This window comes from Pipra filicauda, unplaced genomic scaffold (assembly GCF_003945595.2).
Source record: "Pipra filicauda isolate LSUMZ 115617 unplaced genomic scaffold, ASM394559v2 scaffold147_size4022426_pilon, whole genome shotgun sequence".
NCBI classification, from domain to species: Eukaryota; Metazoa; Chordata; class Aves; order Passeriformes; family Pipridae; genus Pipra; species Pipra filicauda.
Genome location: NW_024103962.1, coordinates 1,216,174 through 1,232,455, shown reverse-complemented (window position 1 = coordinate 1,232,455; position 16,282 = coordinate 1,216,174). Strand labels below are relative to the sequence as shown.

Below are 16,282 nucleotides of genomic sequence, written 5' to 3'. Positions count from 1 at the left end.
AGGAAAGCAGGGTTTCATCACACATAACAGTTACTTGGGAAGTCAAATGCTATAGCCCTGAAGGTTCTCCCTTTCTCCTTCTCCCAGCTCTTATTATCTGACATATCATCATATAGTACAGGATATCTCTTTGGTCAGTTGGGATCAGCTGTCCCAGCTGTGTCCCCTCCCAGTTTCTGGTGAACCCCACTGTCAGGGTAGTGTAAGAAACAAAAAAAGGCTTGACACTGCGTAAGTGCTACTCCTCAATAGCTAAAACATTGGCATGCTATCAGTGCTGTTTTCATCACAAATTCAAAACTCAGCCCCATACAAGTAACTAAAAAGAACATGAACTCTATCCCAGCCAGAAACAGCGTACAGTGTTATGGTGAGCATGTACAAGGCAGTCAATACTACTCGGACAACTCTTTCGGTAAAGGACAAAACTTTCCTGTATGCAGTAGGTGTCAACAGTAGATGGACAAGCAAGGAAGACCTAAATTCCACCTTGATTTGATATTTAACCTAAGTAAACTTCATATACCATAAGGTACTATTCACAGAGTCAAAAATAAACACCTCCCCTTAAACGTACCTCTTGCTACCTGATTGCGACACGCACGAAGGGACTGAAAGAGGCTAAAACCATCAATTGTCACAATTGCTGCTGGGTACAAGATACTTAGCTCTTCATTCTGTGGAAAAAAATAAGAGAACAGAGACAAAAAACAGATCACTGTTACTGTTGGAACAGTTTATTTTCTGGCATTTCATACTATTAACTACACAAAGATGAGGATTACATCCAGAGAGTTAATATCTAACAAGCCACAGGCAACAGACTAAGGCAAAACTACTGGAAGTCAGTATTAAACTGTCCAAAAAATTATTTAGGCACATAGTTTTATATTTTTATCTTCTTTTAATAACTTGTTTGCTTAATATATTTTACGGCTTAGGAAGTAAACGCATAAGTTACAGCAGCTTGTGAAGGCCACAGAAAAACAGGTTCCTCTAGAATGCAAGAGCCAAATTCTGAAAGTGGACTAGCCACTGAATTACCACTTGGGCATGTAGATGCTAACCTGCTGATACAAACTGAAGACTCAAATTCCTTAATGCTTCTGTATTTTAAAACTGATCCCAAAAACGCCACGCTAAGTCACACGAGCATTTCTACAAAGCAAACTTGGAAATTTCTGTAACTTCATTAATTTTCTGCATAAAGCAAGCCAATTCAGCCAAGGGCAAAAGAAAGCTGCATTCTTTACTAAATAGCCTGAGCTCTGCAGAACCTTCTCTGCAGGAAATACTCAGAGTGACATGCAGGTTCCTAGTCCTATAAATATTTTTTAATTTTCAGCCATCTTCTCTGTGAAATAATTAAGATAAGTTCTTATGAATGAGTACACATAGCTCTTGGCACCTGTCACGTAACATTTTCTCCCTCCATCAATGCATTATTGTACTTTGTGCTCACAGATGAATAAACAGAAAACGAATGAAGGATTCCTTTGCAAGGCTATTACAGAGAAAAAGACTCCAAAAAATAAAGACATTCTGAATCCTCAAACTATACAGGCATGGATACTTCACAGAACAAGAAATCAAGAGTCTCCTGTTCTAAGGAACTGTCCATCCCATCAAAAACTGGTAAAGGACACAGAGGATTCACAGAGAAGACTCCCTTCCATACCCCATAACACTGCCACTTCGCTTTTGAAATAATCTGACAAAACCTGTTCTGTGACACCAGGATGTCTGGGAATTTCATAGGTTCTGCACTTTAGCTGTAGGACAGGATCTTCATTCAAAAGCTGTGCAAGAAGCAGTACTCCACTCTAGGAGAGAAAGAATAATAAGCATGAACGTTTCTGCCCTTTTCCTTAGGGAAGGCCAAAAGCACTACCTGCAGAAACTAAAGTTTAAAATACACAGACGTTTATGACACCATCTTGCCCGTGGCCTGCCATGCTGAGGAACATACCTCGGTGTAAAAACGAACATAGCCAGAGGTGAAGCCAACCACAATGCAGGTCCAGTCAGGGCGGCCTGTGGAACTCCTGTTTCACAAAGACAGACTGGAAGTTAAAAACTGTTCTAAGCTATCTGGGTATAAAAGTGTAATGTAAAGAGATGAGTGATGCATATGCATGTCAATCCTTACCTCTTCTGACTTGCCAGTGGAATACACAGTACACTACTCACACATTCACTAGAAACAGAAAGATAAAATTAATGAGTTTTTCTCCAGTTTTGCAATTTTGCTCTACACAAGACATCTTGCCAAGTCAGCGTTTTAATTATTTAATAATACATTAATGCAGCACATCATATATATTCATAGTAAGAAGCAAAAAAAAGTCCATTTTAAAGACATTTTCAAGTTCAAGTTCAAGAATGCCCAAGTAGATTGCATGAGTGCTAATTACAACCTTGCTAATGATGTCTTTCATAAATCACAGAGTTATTATTCTGTCAGTCCTGTTCAGCAGATTCCAGTTAAATTTCATGTACCTAAGGGTAAATAACTTTTTCTGATCTATAATGATATACCAAGAACAACCATTTAAAAAAAAAAAAATCCAGTGGAACCATACTTACCAAAATAAATTTTTTTAATACATTATGCAATTAGGCATTTCACTGCCTTATAATTTGAGAGCATTAGAAGAGCTAATATGATCTTCCCAGATAATGCAATAACCAAGCATGCTCAATGCACGACAGGCAAAGCATGCAGAAGGCAAGCAGATTTACTTGTTACCATGGTATAAAGTTTTACACTGTCTGGGGAAACAGAAGCAGTACAAAGGTTTTATGAAACAACATATACATTCAAGATGGCACCCCAAACAGCATTTAAAGCATAAATGCCCACATTACTGTTTATTATTTGCATTTCAGGTCACCTCCAATCCCCAAGGATAAGCAGGCTAGACAATTAGAGAAAGCTTTCCAAATGCAAGTTTGAGATGCAATTCCATTACATCCTCAAAGCAACATTATTTATCTTGGTGAAATCTCATCTACCAATAGCAAAGCTTAGCCACCACAGAACGTTGTAGACAACTTTAAGGAAAGAAAAAAAAAAACAAAATCAACCAAAAAAAGTCAAGTCTTCTGACAACCTGACAGTAATTGACATATTTACACTTCCACAGAATAATAAATAAAACCAAATCAAAATGTAGTGAATATAACTGCACTTATCTATAGAGAGCTATCTGTTCTGAATGGAAGTGTCCCTCAGGGCTGTAACAGCAGTGAGAAACAAACTCTCAAACAGAATTTCTTTTCTTTTTTTTTTTTTAACAAAAGATGTCAGGGTAATTGCAGTGGTAACATGGGAGGAAAAAAACCCACAAATTCAAAGATGCACATACATAACAGTTCAAATGTGTAGCAGCAGCAGTTTTATAAAAGGGTTAGGATTTTTACAGATTGGAGAGAAGCTGATTAAGTCAACACCTCCTGCAGCACAACAGAGGGTTGAAGCCAACAGGGAGCACATTCAAAGGCAAACAGCAACTCAAGGCTGCAAACTTAATAACAAAGTACAAAATCTTCTTCCATATGGACATTCAAGAAAAGGTCTTTCTGGTTGTTTGAAGAGAGATTGAGCAAAAATATTGTATAAATACCAAACACATGATCAAAGCAAATTTTCCAATGACTTACAGCCCAAACCCATTTCTTGATCAGAGAGATGACTTTAAAATTCCTTGAGGTTTTGAAAATGAAGAGAAGTATTTCTAAAACAACTTCATACATTTCCATTTGCAACACCCCCAACAAAATTTCTTCTCTACTATAAAAGTAGATTTTTCAAAAAGGATACTCTTTTTTTATCTCCTACTAGAACAAGAACTTACAGAAAGCATGATAACCCAGATTTATTAAAATGCCTAAAGTATACACAAATACACTGATCTGCACAGAGAACATTTCTTTTAATTTGTATGAACCTGTCCTGAGACATCACACAATGCATGAGTGACCCTTGCACACAGTTTTTCTGATCACCCAGGTTACTTTATGTAGGTTTCCAACAATAAAATACATAAGACCACAAATGCACTCAGACAAAAAAAAAAAAAAAAAAGAAAAAAAGCACAAGTACAAAGCATTTTACTAATTACTAAACATGAAAAGAACATTTTAATCACAGCTGCATTTCAACACCTACCCTTCTTCAACATTCAGAGAGCCACTCCAGCCAACAGCATATTGCATTTCCTCTTTCCCCTTGTCACTGTGCTTCCATTTAGCTGCCATTAAGAATAAAGACACCATCCATAAAACTGTAATGTTTTGCATTTCACAATCCTTCTCTTTTGTACAATACATCCTACCACACTTAGATTAAGTACCAATTACAGACCCTGAAAATCATAAAAGCAACAAGACATTCTTAGTGACTTTTCTAAAGAACCTGACACATGGGGACACTTCTGCCACTGTGTGGTACAGCTGCCACTGTGCAGTTCAGCAGAGGCAGTTCTCCAGCAAAGTGAGTTAAATCACTTCTTTGTGCTTGATGCAATAAGAACGTTATAAGTAGTACCGCTATCTTTTCATTTTTGGTGACAAATTAGCAACTAGTCTACATCAGGCTTGGAACACACAACTTTGCAGGGAATGACAATGCAGCATGACAACTCCATGCAATCTCACCAATTATGCAACTCTGAGCTTCAACAGCCAGTTTTTTGGTTTAATATTCCCCTTACCAGGAGGTTTCTCTTCATCGCGCTCACGTGCCACCAAATGCAGCTGTTAATAGCACCAGCACCCCAGACAACAGCACATATGTAAACAGTAGCTGGAGGTACCTTTAAAAGTTCCCAGAGCCCTACTTTGGAGTAAAATATAAAGCCACCCATTGTTCAACATGGAGAAGAATTTTCTATCAAAGGTGGAAATCTCAAAAGCAATTCACAGTAATATTCCCTCCTCCAAGTGACACTGGCTCAGGTGGGCCATGTTTTCCAAGGGAAAATTAAAATAAGGTCAAGTATTTCTTAATGGCTAAAACTAACACAAAAGTTTTGTTTTTCTTATTTAGCAAAATTAATGTCAATATCTTTAAGCATCTCAAACAACTGGGTAGTTATAGTGCAAATGAATATACATGATGAAAAAGTTCTTGGTCAAAATATAGCTGAGAAGCAAAAACAAATCAACTTACTTGCCAATCAATACCTAGAAAATGCATGATGTGCACTATAAAACACTCCAAAATTCCTGAAGTCATGACTTGGGGGATAAGCAGATGGGGGTGGGGGAAACAAATCTTGCCCTGGTTCCTATAAAGTGTACTAGAACACATAGTTAGCAGTAGGTATACTTACGCACTAGAAAGACTGCTTTCTGTTCATTAGCTATTACCATCAGGTCATTTGTTGGTGACAAGGACAACACACAGTCCTGAAGCCAGTAATTTCTCTGGTTCTTGGAATTAGATTCCTCTTCTTCCTACAGGTAAAGCTTTAGTCAATGAATGCAATAATTTTTAAACACAGAAGAACTTGCAAGACTCATGACAACAACTTGGCTTGCCCTCCATAGCAGCACTAAATGGACTATTATTTATCACATCACACAACTCCACCTTGCATGAAGTCATGAGAAAAGCATCAATCCTGCACTAATTCTGTGTGTTTACAAAACAGAAAACAAAGAAGTATTCATCACTAGCTCTACTCTTCAAAATCTTCTCCTTTCAAAGAGACACTAGGAAAATGAGATCTAAAGTTTTACAGTTATCGATTAAAGACTGGAGAGAATCTCTTGAGTTATTCTCATTACAATCCATACTCAAAATGAACAATTTATCCAAGCTCACACACTGACCAGCATTAAGTAAACACATGCACATAGGAAGAATGTAATTAAGCTGGTATTCACACTAAGGCCTCATGGTAACATGTATCAGGTGCCTTTCCACAAAGTAACTTCACAATGAAACAAATCCCAACCAAGTGGTGCCAAGTTTTAATGGTACAATGATGAGTAAGTAAAAACTTAGATACCATCCTCATGTATAAAAGCAAAAAATTGCATCTTTTTTCCTGGGAGCAACAAGCCAAATATTTGCTCATGTAACATAGTAGCTCCTGCTAACCACAGTTCAAAGGCAGGCAGTAACAGGTTTTGAGTGAAGTGCTGCAAGGTCTCAGAGTTGATCCTTAGATCCATCCCTTACCCGATACCAGCAACACACTTTCCCTTGTCCACACACTCCATTTCCATAGCCACACATTCAATCCTATGTCCTTCTCTCCAAAACATTACTCCATCCTCTAGTATTTCAAAGCAGCTAAGCACAAATAAAAAACCCAACAACTCCAGTGCAATCATTTTCTGATCTGTACTATTTATTCTCTTATAATAAAGTTGCACCTGCTTGAAAACACACAAATTTAATCCCAGTAGAAAAATAAACACCAAACTGCAAGAATAAATTGCATATCATGCTCTTAATCAGCTATTCATTGTATCTAGTTCCTTTCATAAGGTTGTATCATAAAAATGGTCATTGTGCACAGAGCAATACTCTGTATATGCATCATAAAGTCTACATTAGCACACTTGAAACATTCTGCTAACTACCTTTGTTCACACTCTCAATTTGTGCAAGAGGAGAACCTATTGTCATGTCATATTTGTCTGCTGATGGATGTCAAGTTCTATAGCAACAATTACTCCCTATTTACTGGCATTTTTCAAGACTTTACAAAAAGGCAGTGAAGTTTTCTGAGATACTCATGACAACTTTAACTCCTCCTGACAGAGATAAATGCATTATGCGCAAAAACACACAAGCAAAAGCCAAAGAAAAGCCTGGTACTAATTTTTAATGGCATGATTTTCAAACTGAGGAAAAAGAAACAGAAATGAAAGGTTTGTTGAAAGATTAAAAGGAATTAAAATTGTATTTCAGACAGAAAATTTCAAGTTATCTGTAAACATAAACAAAGAACCTGAAATCTAAAGACATAAAACATGGCCACCTCATATTAGTGACAAAAATAAGCTGAGGGTTAAAACAAGAAAAGCACTGAACTTGTCAAAACAAATTACTTAAAGGTGAAAAACAGAATGATTAAAATCAGCATTTAAGAAAAGACATCAACATCATCATTCGTACAACACAGCAAATCAGTTCCACAAAAGAACACCTTATGGAAAAAAACCAAAACTTTTTTCCACTTTCAATACCTTCTCAGAAGTTATGTTCCATGAAAGAGATACTTGTCAGGGGACAAGCAATTCCAAAAAACAATTACTTTTTTTGCCAACTATAATACAAATTAAGTATTATAGGCATTAACAAGGGAAGTCATTGTTATATTATACTTATAATTCTCAACTCTGTGCTAGACTCACGCAGTCATTTTTCTGTGTGTTCAGACACAGAGACTCACGTATTTATATGCTCCTACCCAGAACAACCTGTTTGTTGTGTATGACAGCAAACTCCTTCTGAAGAGTTTGACCTGGAATCACTAGTGACTTTAGAGAAAAACACGTTTAGCAAGAAGGATGTGAACTACCTGTTGGAAGAGTGTGACAATTAAAGAGCAGAAATTTAAACGATTTCGATTTAGCAGCACCTGCTGCTTCTATCGAATTACAACATGAAGTAGAAAAAAACAAGCATTTGTTCTCCTCATTCAGAGAGTTATACACATTACAGCACATCTAACAAAGATGTGGCCTGAGAAACACACTAATTTCATGCCAATTATAGAGGAATTGAGTAACAATCCTATTTAAAACTTTTTATACTCCTGTCATTCCCGACATCAGTGTCAGCGATTCATCCCTGAGCAACACCGTGCTCATTTCAACTTGTCACCTCAGCTGAAATATCTGTTTCCCTGCTGAAATAAGCAGTCACAAGGATACTGCCCAACTCCTTAGGCATAATTCCTGCCCACTGACATGATGACAGCAGATAAGAGCATTTTGTTAGCACAGTGAGGTCTGGATTCCTCAGTCTACCCCATGAGCTCTTAGAGGGATTTAATCAAACAATTCTGTTGAGATGACTCATTCAGCTGCAAAGGATTTCCACAAAGACAGCTTCTTTAACATCTCAAGTCAGCTGGTAGCTAGAAGTCTCAGTCTTACAAGCAATTCACAGACTAGCCATGCTGCTCTTAGCTGAACTAGTTGGGCAGAAGAATGCTTTCCCCCTTTAAAGAGCAACTATGTTGTTCCACATATGTAGCTTAATCCCTCCTGTGACACCATCCCCATATGACAACATAAAAAGAGTATTACATGATCTTTAGGAAGATGTCTGTGCCAGCGGTTCCCGATTGAGTAGCTTTTGATTTTTATTAATTCATGAGAGATTATTACAACTTCACTGCCATGCCCTACTGCCTCTGGCTAGCTATAGGACAAAAGAGATGCCCCCAGCTGCAGCAGCACAGAAAGATGTGTGTATACTCTATTGAGAAAAAAGCCTACAGAACACAAGAATATCACAATAGGTAACATCCAAGCTATATTTAGAAACAATTACAGGAGCAAGGGATAAAAAAGCAGTCAAACTTAAAACACAGGTCAAGATGCTTCTTGCCTAGGTGATAGAAAATCACACACACAAACTGCGGAACGTTTTCTAGAATAGGCAAGTTAGCAATGAAAACTCATTTAGATGAACTTACAGGTTCTTGTAACTCTGCTTCATCCCAGGCTCCCCAGCCACCATCTTCCCAGCTTGTTGATTTGCCTGCTTAAAGTGAAAAAAGATTTGTAACATGCATACAGCATAGGCAAAAAACCAAACCAAACCAAAACAAATCACAATTGAGATGATTGCTGGTGGTCATTTTTCTTTCCTCACCAATGCATTATAACTTTGTTTATAGCAGATACTAAATGAGTTCTACAGAAGGAACACTAAAGTGGTACAAAGGGCTGTCTTATTTCTCTGTATGTTATTTACTTCCATTTCTGACACTTACAGCAAACAGTGCTTGGGACAACACATCACTGATCCTTCAACAGGGCCTTTCTGCACTTCACTAGAAAAAATTATTCCATTAAATTTGTGTTTTCTCAATTTTCAGACATTTCAAGAGAGCCAAGATCTATTTGTAGTTTTATGTTGTAAGCTGAAGTGAAGAGTGAGGGCAAAGGGGAAGCCCAAGTGTCCACTTGACAAAAACTCTCTCCAGCAGGTATAGAGACCTAAAGCCTCACTGAAAAATCTAAGCTTTAGCTTGATTTATCTAATTTCTACTACTCCAAAGACAAGAAGAGCCCCATCTTGTACATATTAGGCAGCTACAAAGGGAGAAGGGACAACAGGCTCCCTCCAACCCCTCATGCCCCCAGATGCTTTACTAAGAGAACCTGTAACACACTACAAGAACCACAAATGTATCATTTCATGAGAGATAGTATTTCTATACTTAAGTATAGTACTTTCCTTTTCATAATGTGGATTTTCATTTGGTTTAAGTCAATTACAGGACCAGCCAACAGCAACATAAGTTCATTTTACAAGGGAATGATTGTACACGGAAATTCATCCGTGACCACAAAACATCTGAGCCCAGAATAATGCAGATCCCACCACCAAAGCAAAGCAAAAACTCAAGGTATGGCCTCTGAGAAGAAAACAAGCACAAGGTTCTTGGCTACTCAAGTCTTAGCAAGACAACACAGAGGAAAATTAATCAGTTTCAATTATGCCATTCAGAAACCTCAGAAATGACAACCTTACAAAATACCTCAAACACCTCAGAAAAGAGATTCATAGAGACAGGTCTACTTTCTCAGTTGTCTTACAAGAGTGAACGTAGAAGCCTTATAAAAAATCTGAAATTTTTTCACCTAAAAATACAGAACTTGATGTGAATTTAACAGCCACTGGCATTTAGTAGTAGCAGATACACAATTCTCAAACACCACCATTATTGGGACCCTCAATAAATCAACAAGCATCACTGCAGTCCAGTAGAAAGGCCACGGACTGACTTCCATCCAGCATGCACTATGGAAGCAGTAACACCAGTAAGACTTCAAGAGTTTTCCAAGGATTTCTTTCAAGTTTTTCCATCAGCTGTTGTCATGGCTAATTTGACCTTAAGAAGTTTAAATGTGTCTCAAATTAGTTTAAATTTAGTTTTAAACAAGCAAGATTTTACCATTTTGGACGGTCAAACAGTACAGACAATAAGGCTTGTATCAAGGTCACTCCAATCTTATTTGGTTTAAAAACTCTAGTTCCTTTACCACCAAGCAAGGAAAAACAAAATAGTGTACAGTAGAATGAATGTCTTTTATAGGCAGATTTTAAAACTTTTGTATGACTAATGAAGACAAAAATCTTTGAAAAAAATCTTTGAAAAAAATATTTTAGCTTAAGAAACAAACTTTTTACCAACGCTGTTGAGAACAGCAAGACAGTATTTCACAAGATAGTAGAAGACAAAATGCCCACTCCAAGAACAATCTTTGTAAAATTAAAAAGTCTGTATCATTTACAAAATGGGTGAGTCAGACAGTTTTACTGCATCATCATCAATACAGAAATAACTGCGTGGTTATTTCAGGCGTAGCTATATAAGCAACAAGCTTCCAAGGGTCACGGTCTCATCCTGTACTTGAGGTTGAAAATTTTCCAGTGTAAAAATATAAACATATAAATGAGAATTATGGCAGATACTGTTGAATATAAACCACAAGAAGAAAACAGTAGCTAACTTCAATGTTTGGTTTAAGATACCTAATAAAACTCTGCTAGTGTTTGCATTTTATTATCTCAGAAGGCAAGAAAATCTTCTTCCTATAAAACTCACGAAGGAAAGAAATCTGTCAGCGTGCCACAGTCCAGAGAGAAACACAACCATATCCAAGGAACACAGTCGGGGTGCCAATGCTGGCCCTATGGCACAGAGCAGACCAGCATTCCCAAGAAACATCAGCCACTTCAGTTCTGAGACTGAACACCCACTACAGCAAACTTCATCTGCGAGAACTCTGGCTGCCTCTTTGAGAACAGCTGCACTTTCACGGTGGTTGTCATCTTCCTCGGGTGATACTAAGTCAGCCAAAAAACATGGAAAAATTACGTAACGGTGAGTCACCGTTCTACTGACAAAACTGCAGAGATCTTTTGGAGCTGTGACCTGCTCTGCAAAGCCAGCACCTCCTCCAGCTTACCAGGGTTTACAAGTTTCCTCCTTCATGTCCATCCTCCACATCGTATAGATTGCCCCTGCATGCGCTTTCGTATGTATTTCTCAAGCCTTTGCATCCAGGCTTTCCATATATTGTTTCTTTTTTTAAGAAGAAATGAAATTACAACTGATTTCTTACTCATGTTATTTAGATACTTCACCTATGCAATGGCTACTGAAGCAAGGTATTAAACAACAGACAACTATCTCTGGAACAATGGACAGAGAAGGCACAGAGGACACACTGTCATACGGGAACTCAAAGCACACAGTTATTCACCTGTGCCAATGAATTACAAAATATTCCATAGACACTGTCAGCTTGCAGAGACTTCCCCATCCACCAGCGATTGATAAAGTCAGTCAAGTGAGAGATGGCACAGGGTCCAAGTTCTGATACAATGAAGATTAAGAAATACCCCACCATTTCCTTTAGTAACATTACAGATCTTAACTAGAAATTGTGGAATGTAACATGTTATCTAGAAATCAATACTTAAACAAGCCCTAAACAATTCTTCACTTGCAACATGTCCATTTTTCCAGTTCCCCACTGGGGAAAAAAAAAATTTAAAAAATTAAACTTTCCTGCACAAATCTGTATTTCCATTTCATCTCTACCTCTTACTAGTAGCAGATGTCTTATAAACAGTTCTCCTTACTGGGATAAAGCAGTAGCAATATTCCAGATTTTGCTTTACTGCAGAGATTGTAAAAATAAAAGTCCATTCTACTGGGTCTACAAGAATCACTTAATCCTTTAATTTGAAGCATACAGCATTAAAACTCCAGCAGCACATTTGAAACTTCACAGTTGGTTTAAACACTGCACATGTGCAACACTCACGTTAATCCAGAAGAAAATTCATTTCAAGCATGTTTATCATAAACTTAATACCCACAAGAACAATTTCTACTAAGCATGTTTTGCTTAAAAGACAAGGACAGAGGACAGAGAAACAATAGGAACAGATCTAGACCAACGAGGTCTAACTGGCATTTTACAGGTCAAACTCAAGATGAAAGATGATTTCACTCAGTCTAACATTTTCTCCCCAGATTACAGAATATAAATCTGAGCACAGAAAATTGCCACTGTCCTCCCTTCCAGAGCAAGAAGTTCTGGGGTAGGCAGCAGAAGCCTTTTCCTCCTGCCCTCACATCTATGTTCCAGCTCTACAGAGCAGGTTATCAGAAGACGTGCTTGGACATATGCACTTAGAAGTGTGTAGTTTGTTGGATTTATGATCTTCCAGTTTGTTTCCCATCCATGCTTTAAGAATATAAAAAAACAATAGGTAATAGCTCAAGAAAAGATTGCTTAAGTGCAAGAGTTGCAGATTTTTTTGTTCTATGTACATTTACTACAATTCTGATACTGTTGCATTGCATAATTAATGAAGAAATAGAAACAGTTTCTTTTCTTTCCAGGTCAAGGAATTTTAGAAATAGTTTAGAATCTTCTTGCTGTTCAGTAATCACAGGCTGTTTATTCCCAAACCTCCTCCACTGTGGGGACTGACAAATATATTAGGCTATTTTGCCTCTTTTGAGACTAGTATTACATTTGTTTTCTCTTATCACTTCAGACATTCGTAAGTGGAAAAAAAAAAACCCAAACCACTCAAACTAAGTTAGCTCTCTAATCTCAAAGAGAACCACTTGAGCATTTTTTCCTCTTTAAGGTGGTCACAATTGCTTTCAACAGAATAAGAGATGATGAAGTTAAAAATAATCCAGGTACTACACAGATTTCTTAAATAAATGCTGCAAAGTTCCATGGCTTACAGTTGTAACTTAACTCCAGCAGCAAAGTTCGACATGCCGTAGAGGGGGGGAAAAAGCACAGAGGAAACAAATGGAATAGATTACCTACATAGTGTTTCGGCTTTTCTTCAGATGCAAGTAACACCTTGAAGTTACAGCAAGAATGAAGAAAGTCTATCCAGTAAAAGAGGTGTTAAAGAATTGAAAAACTTAGGTGAGAAGATAATTTGGATGAAGCACTCTGACACCATTCTGTCATCTATACTGAGAGCATGTCATTTAGTCTTCCCCGCATCTGAGAATGTATTAACAATTACAGATGTAACACAATTCAGGCAGAGCGCATATTTTTATGATATTTTACATGAAAACTGAAAGAAAGGAATCTTAAATGTACATAATACCATCTGGAGAGGGAGGATCTGATTAATGAGGCAATAGAAAAGATCTTGTCACAACAGTCTAATATGAGAATATACCAAATTCAATAAGATTGATATAGAAACAGTTCAGAGCAACTCTATCGCTAAATGCAATCTAGAATTTGACTTTGTAATGTAATTTTTTCTTTGTAACCTTGTTGGCAACTCAGAAATAAAAAGCCTGGCCTTCCATATTTCTGAATTAAATTAGCTGATCCAGATAAGGCCAAGTGTACAAGCACAACTCCAAACACATTGTTTAGAGGAACTGGGCTGAAGAGTACGATGGTGTCAACGTAACAGGGCAGGATTTTGGAAAAGAGTTTCTCTTACAGGCTTAAGTCATCATTTCTACCAAAAAAAGAAGCAGCAAAGTGACACCTCATAACTGAGTAACCCCCCAAATCAGGGGGTCAATTTTTTTCTTCCCCTGAATAAGCACAGAGTCGCTATCATAGATACAGGTATCATTGCTTAGGAATCCCCAAGGTCAAGTTTGGTTTTGCTGGCTTTTTTCCTTATTAATTTCATTTAGGTAATGGGAGATAAAAACACCTGGGAACTAAAAACATCAAGAAAGTACTGATTTGTTTTGTTTTGCCTTAACACCTCCAAGTCATATCTAGCAGCAGTCCTACCTGGTTATGTCACTGAGTTGCTGTCATCAAGCCTATCAAATGTTCCGAAACACAGTTCAAGCTGAGAGTCTACTGAAGGAACAGAGACACACATTACTCCAAATAAATTGCAGTTAAATTCCTCAATTTATAAAGATTATAGAAAATGTTATCTGTCTTTATTGCTCTGTTTTCTGCTCTTTTCAGTTAAATATCCATTAATTTCTAAATGCTAAAATTGTTATGCCTGCAAAGCTCTATTACATCTTGCAAATAAGATGGACTTTTTTGTTCACATGTATGCCTTATTATAGACAGCTGTATAATGGAGTTAACTGTTACAGCTGTTTTCTGATCTAGCCAACAGGCATCCCAAAACATCTTCAACACAGCAAGCTGTCAAATTAAATATGATGCAAATACTTCCTACTCTCAGTATTTGCACATTTGAAGCAGCAGTTTTCAAAGCCACTTAGGTACCACTAGGCTCAGGATCCACAGAGGATTTGTGCCTTATTAGCAGCATTTACTTTTTCCAAGAATCTTAAATTCTCATGCTTTTTTAGTCCTGTTCACTAAAATATGAAAAAGCATTCAAAGCAATTTTTTTTTCTAGAGAATAAAGATATGGCAAATCCATATGAAGCACCTTTAACCAACTTACTCTGTATTACTGGGTTTATTTATTTAAGCCATGTGAGGTAAGATCCACCCCAGCACCTGTTATTCTAATATGTGCTGTGAAGCAGAATACAGCTACTTTTTTATTGTACATGAATGGTCACCTCAAGCAGCCTAAAAACATTTCTCAGGTTATTTCAGCATTGCATGACTAACAGTTTTAACACATGATTGAATCAGAAGCACATGAACCCTTCCTTCCAGTTTCCTGACTGAGCAAGGAACAGGTACCTGCAGAACTAACTTTACACAAGGTTCAAAGGAGGAGGGCACCTTTATTTTCCTCCCCAGTTTACCAGACAAGTATATCCTTTACACAAACTAGACAAACTGTGTGGCTACAGGAAAAGATTCAGTGAAGTTGTAGTTGATAGGATGCTTTCCATTATCTTTTTCTCCTGCTGAATGTGTTTTAATGTTTACCTGTTCAAAGCAAGGGAAAAAAACCTCAAGTTCCCTTAGAATAGAAATACAGATCTGTTTTTCAGTTACCTACATCTGGATTTTTAATATATGCAGCACTTTATTTAGCCTTTTCAAATTACATTTGAAATAGACAACCTAGATTAACTTATAAATAAATGAATTATGCTGCTATGTTAAATACAACTAGGTGAGAAGATACAGCTTTTTTATTCATATTAAAGACATCTAAGCTAAAAATTTGATTAAATTTAATTTGGTTTAGAAGTGGATACTGCTTCCATTTTCAGAAGCAAGCAAGTTCTCTTCATTTAAAATGTTACTGCAAAAATGCTTTTACTTTAATCAGGTTAATATTTTTTTTTGTAGCAAGTACACTCACAGAAAATATTGTGGTTAGTTCTGTTAGAATGAAAAAACAGCCAAAGTTAAAACAGCATAAAAACCTTCTTTGATCTATAACTAAGAAAACAAAAAAGACAAGGCCTTCAGTTCCCAGTAAAAACCCTAAACCCCACATACTGAAGATTCCAGAGGCACCTTTTCAAAAGCATTTGTTATTCAAAACCTGACAGGGGCTTTTGAAAGTTCCACTAAACACCTAAAACATTTAGTTATGACTCAAGAAAAAAAAAGTGTTAACTGAAATGCGTTTTGTTAGACAAAAATATTTAATATACATTTATTTCCTTAAGGTAGCCAGCATTTTTCCTTTAACTACAACTTTCAAATACCAGTAAGAGTTTCCATACAAAGGTAGTGTAACTTCAAAAAAAAAAAAAGGAAGTAAATAAAAAGTGCTAATCCTCCAGATTGAAATAAAAAAAAACAAACTTATAACTTTGACATGTGTTTACTGATATTTATATTATTGGTTATGTGCAAATAAACCCAGTTTAGGACAAAAGTTGCATTTCATAGAAAATGAACGTATTTTCTTTGTTGAACTTATCAGTAAAAACAAACTACTCCTTAGGTTTTCCTCCTAGAGAGTAAAAATACAAAAGGAGATGAAAATTCAAGTTTTTAAACATGCAACTTTATTAAACTACTGTTTTAAAACAGTATGTTCTGTCAATGGAACAGTTTTAACTGAAGTATTCCCTACTAAAAACCATTTATTTATATCTCGCTTAGTTAAAAATATTTGCCTTAGTTCTCTCTGCCATAGAAGTGCAATATG

The 16,282-nt window shown here is 36.8% G+C and overlaps 1 protein-coding gene across 3 annotated transcripts in view; it reads right to left on the bottom strand.

The window, feature by feature from the left end:
• The window catches only part of RAB3GAP2 (RAB3 GTPase activating non-catalytic protein subunit 2), a 45,927-nt gene that overhangs the window by 26,883 nt on the left and 2,762 nt on the right, over positions 1-16,282 (bottom strand). For 2 of the 3 annotated variants that reach the window (XM_027734246.2, XM_027734248.2), the window contains exons 2-8: positions 8,667-8,734; positions 5,337-5,460; positions 4,172-4,253; positions 2,150-2,197; positions 1,970-2,045; positions 1,722-1,823; positions 578-677 (exon numbers count right to left, since the gene is read on the bottom strand). In XM_027734246.2, coding sequence (XP_027590047.2) covers positions 578-677; positions 1,722-1,823; positions 1,970-2,045; positions 2,150-2,197; positions 4,172-4,253; positions 5,337-5,460; positions 8,667-8,734 — 600 coding nt within the window. The remainder of the gene's footprint in view (positions 1-577; positions 678-1,721; positions 1,824-1,969; positions 2,046-2,149; positions 2,198-4,171; positions 4,254-5,336; positions 5,461-8,666; positions 8,735-16,282) is intronic. The other variant, XM_027734247.2, reaches the window with a different exon arrangement.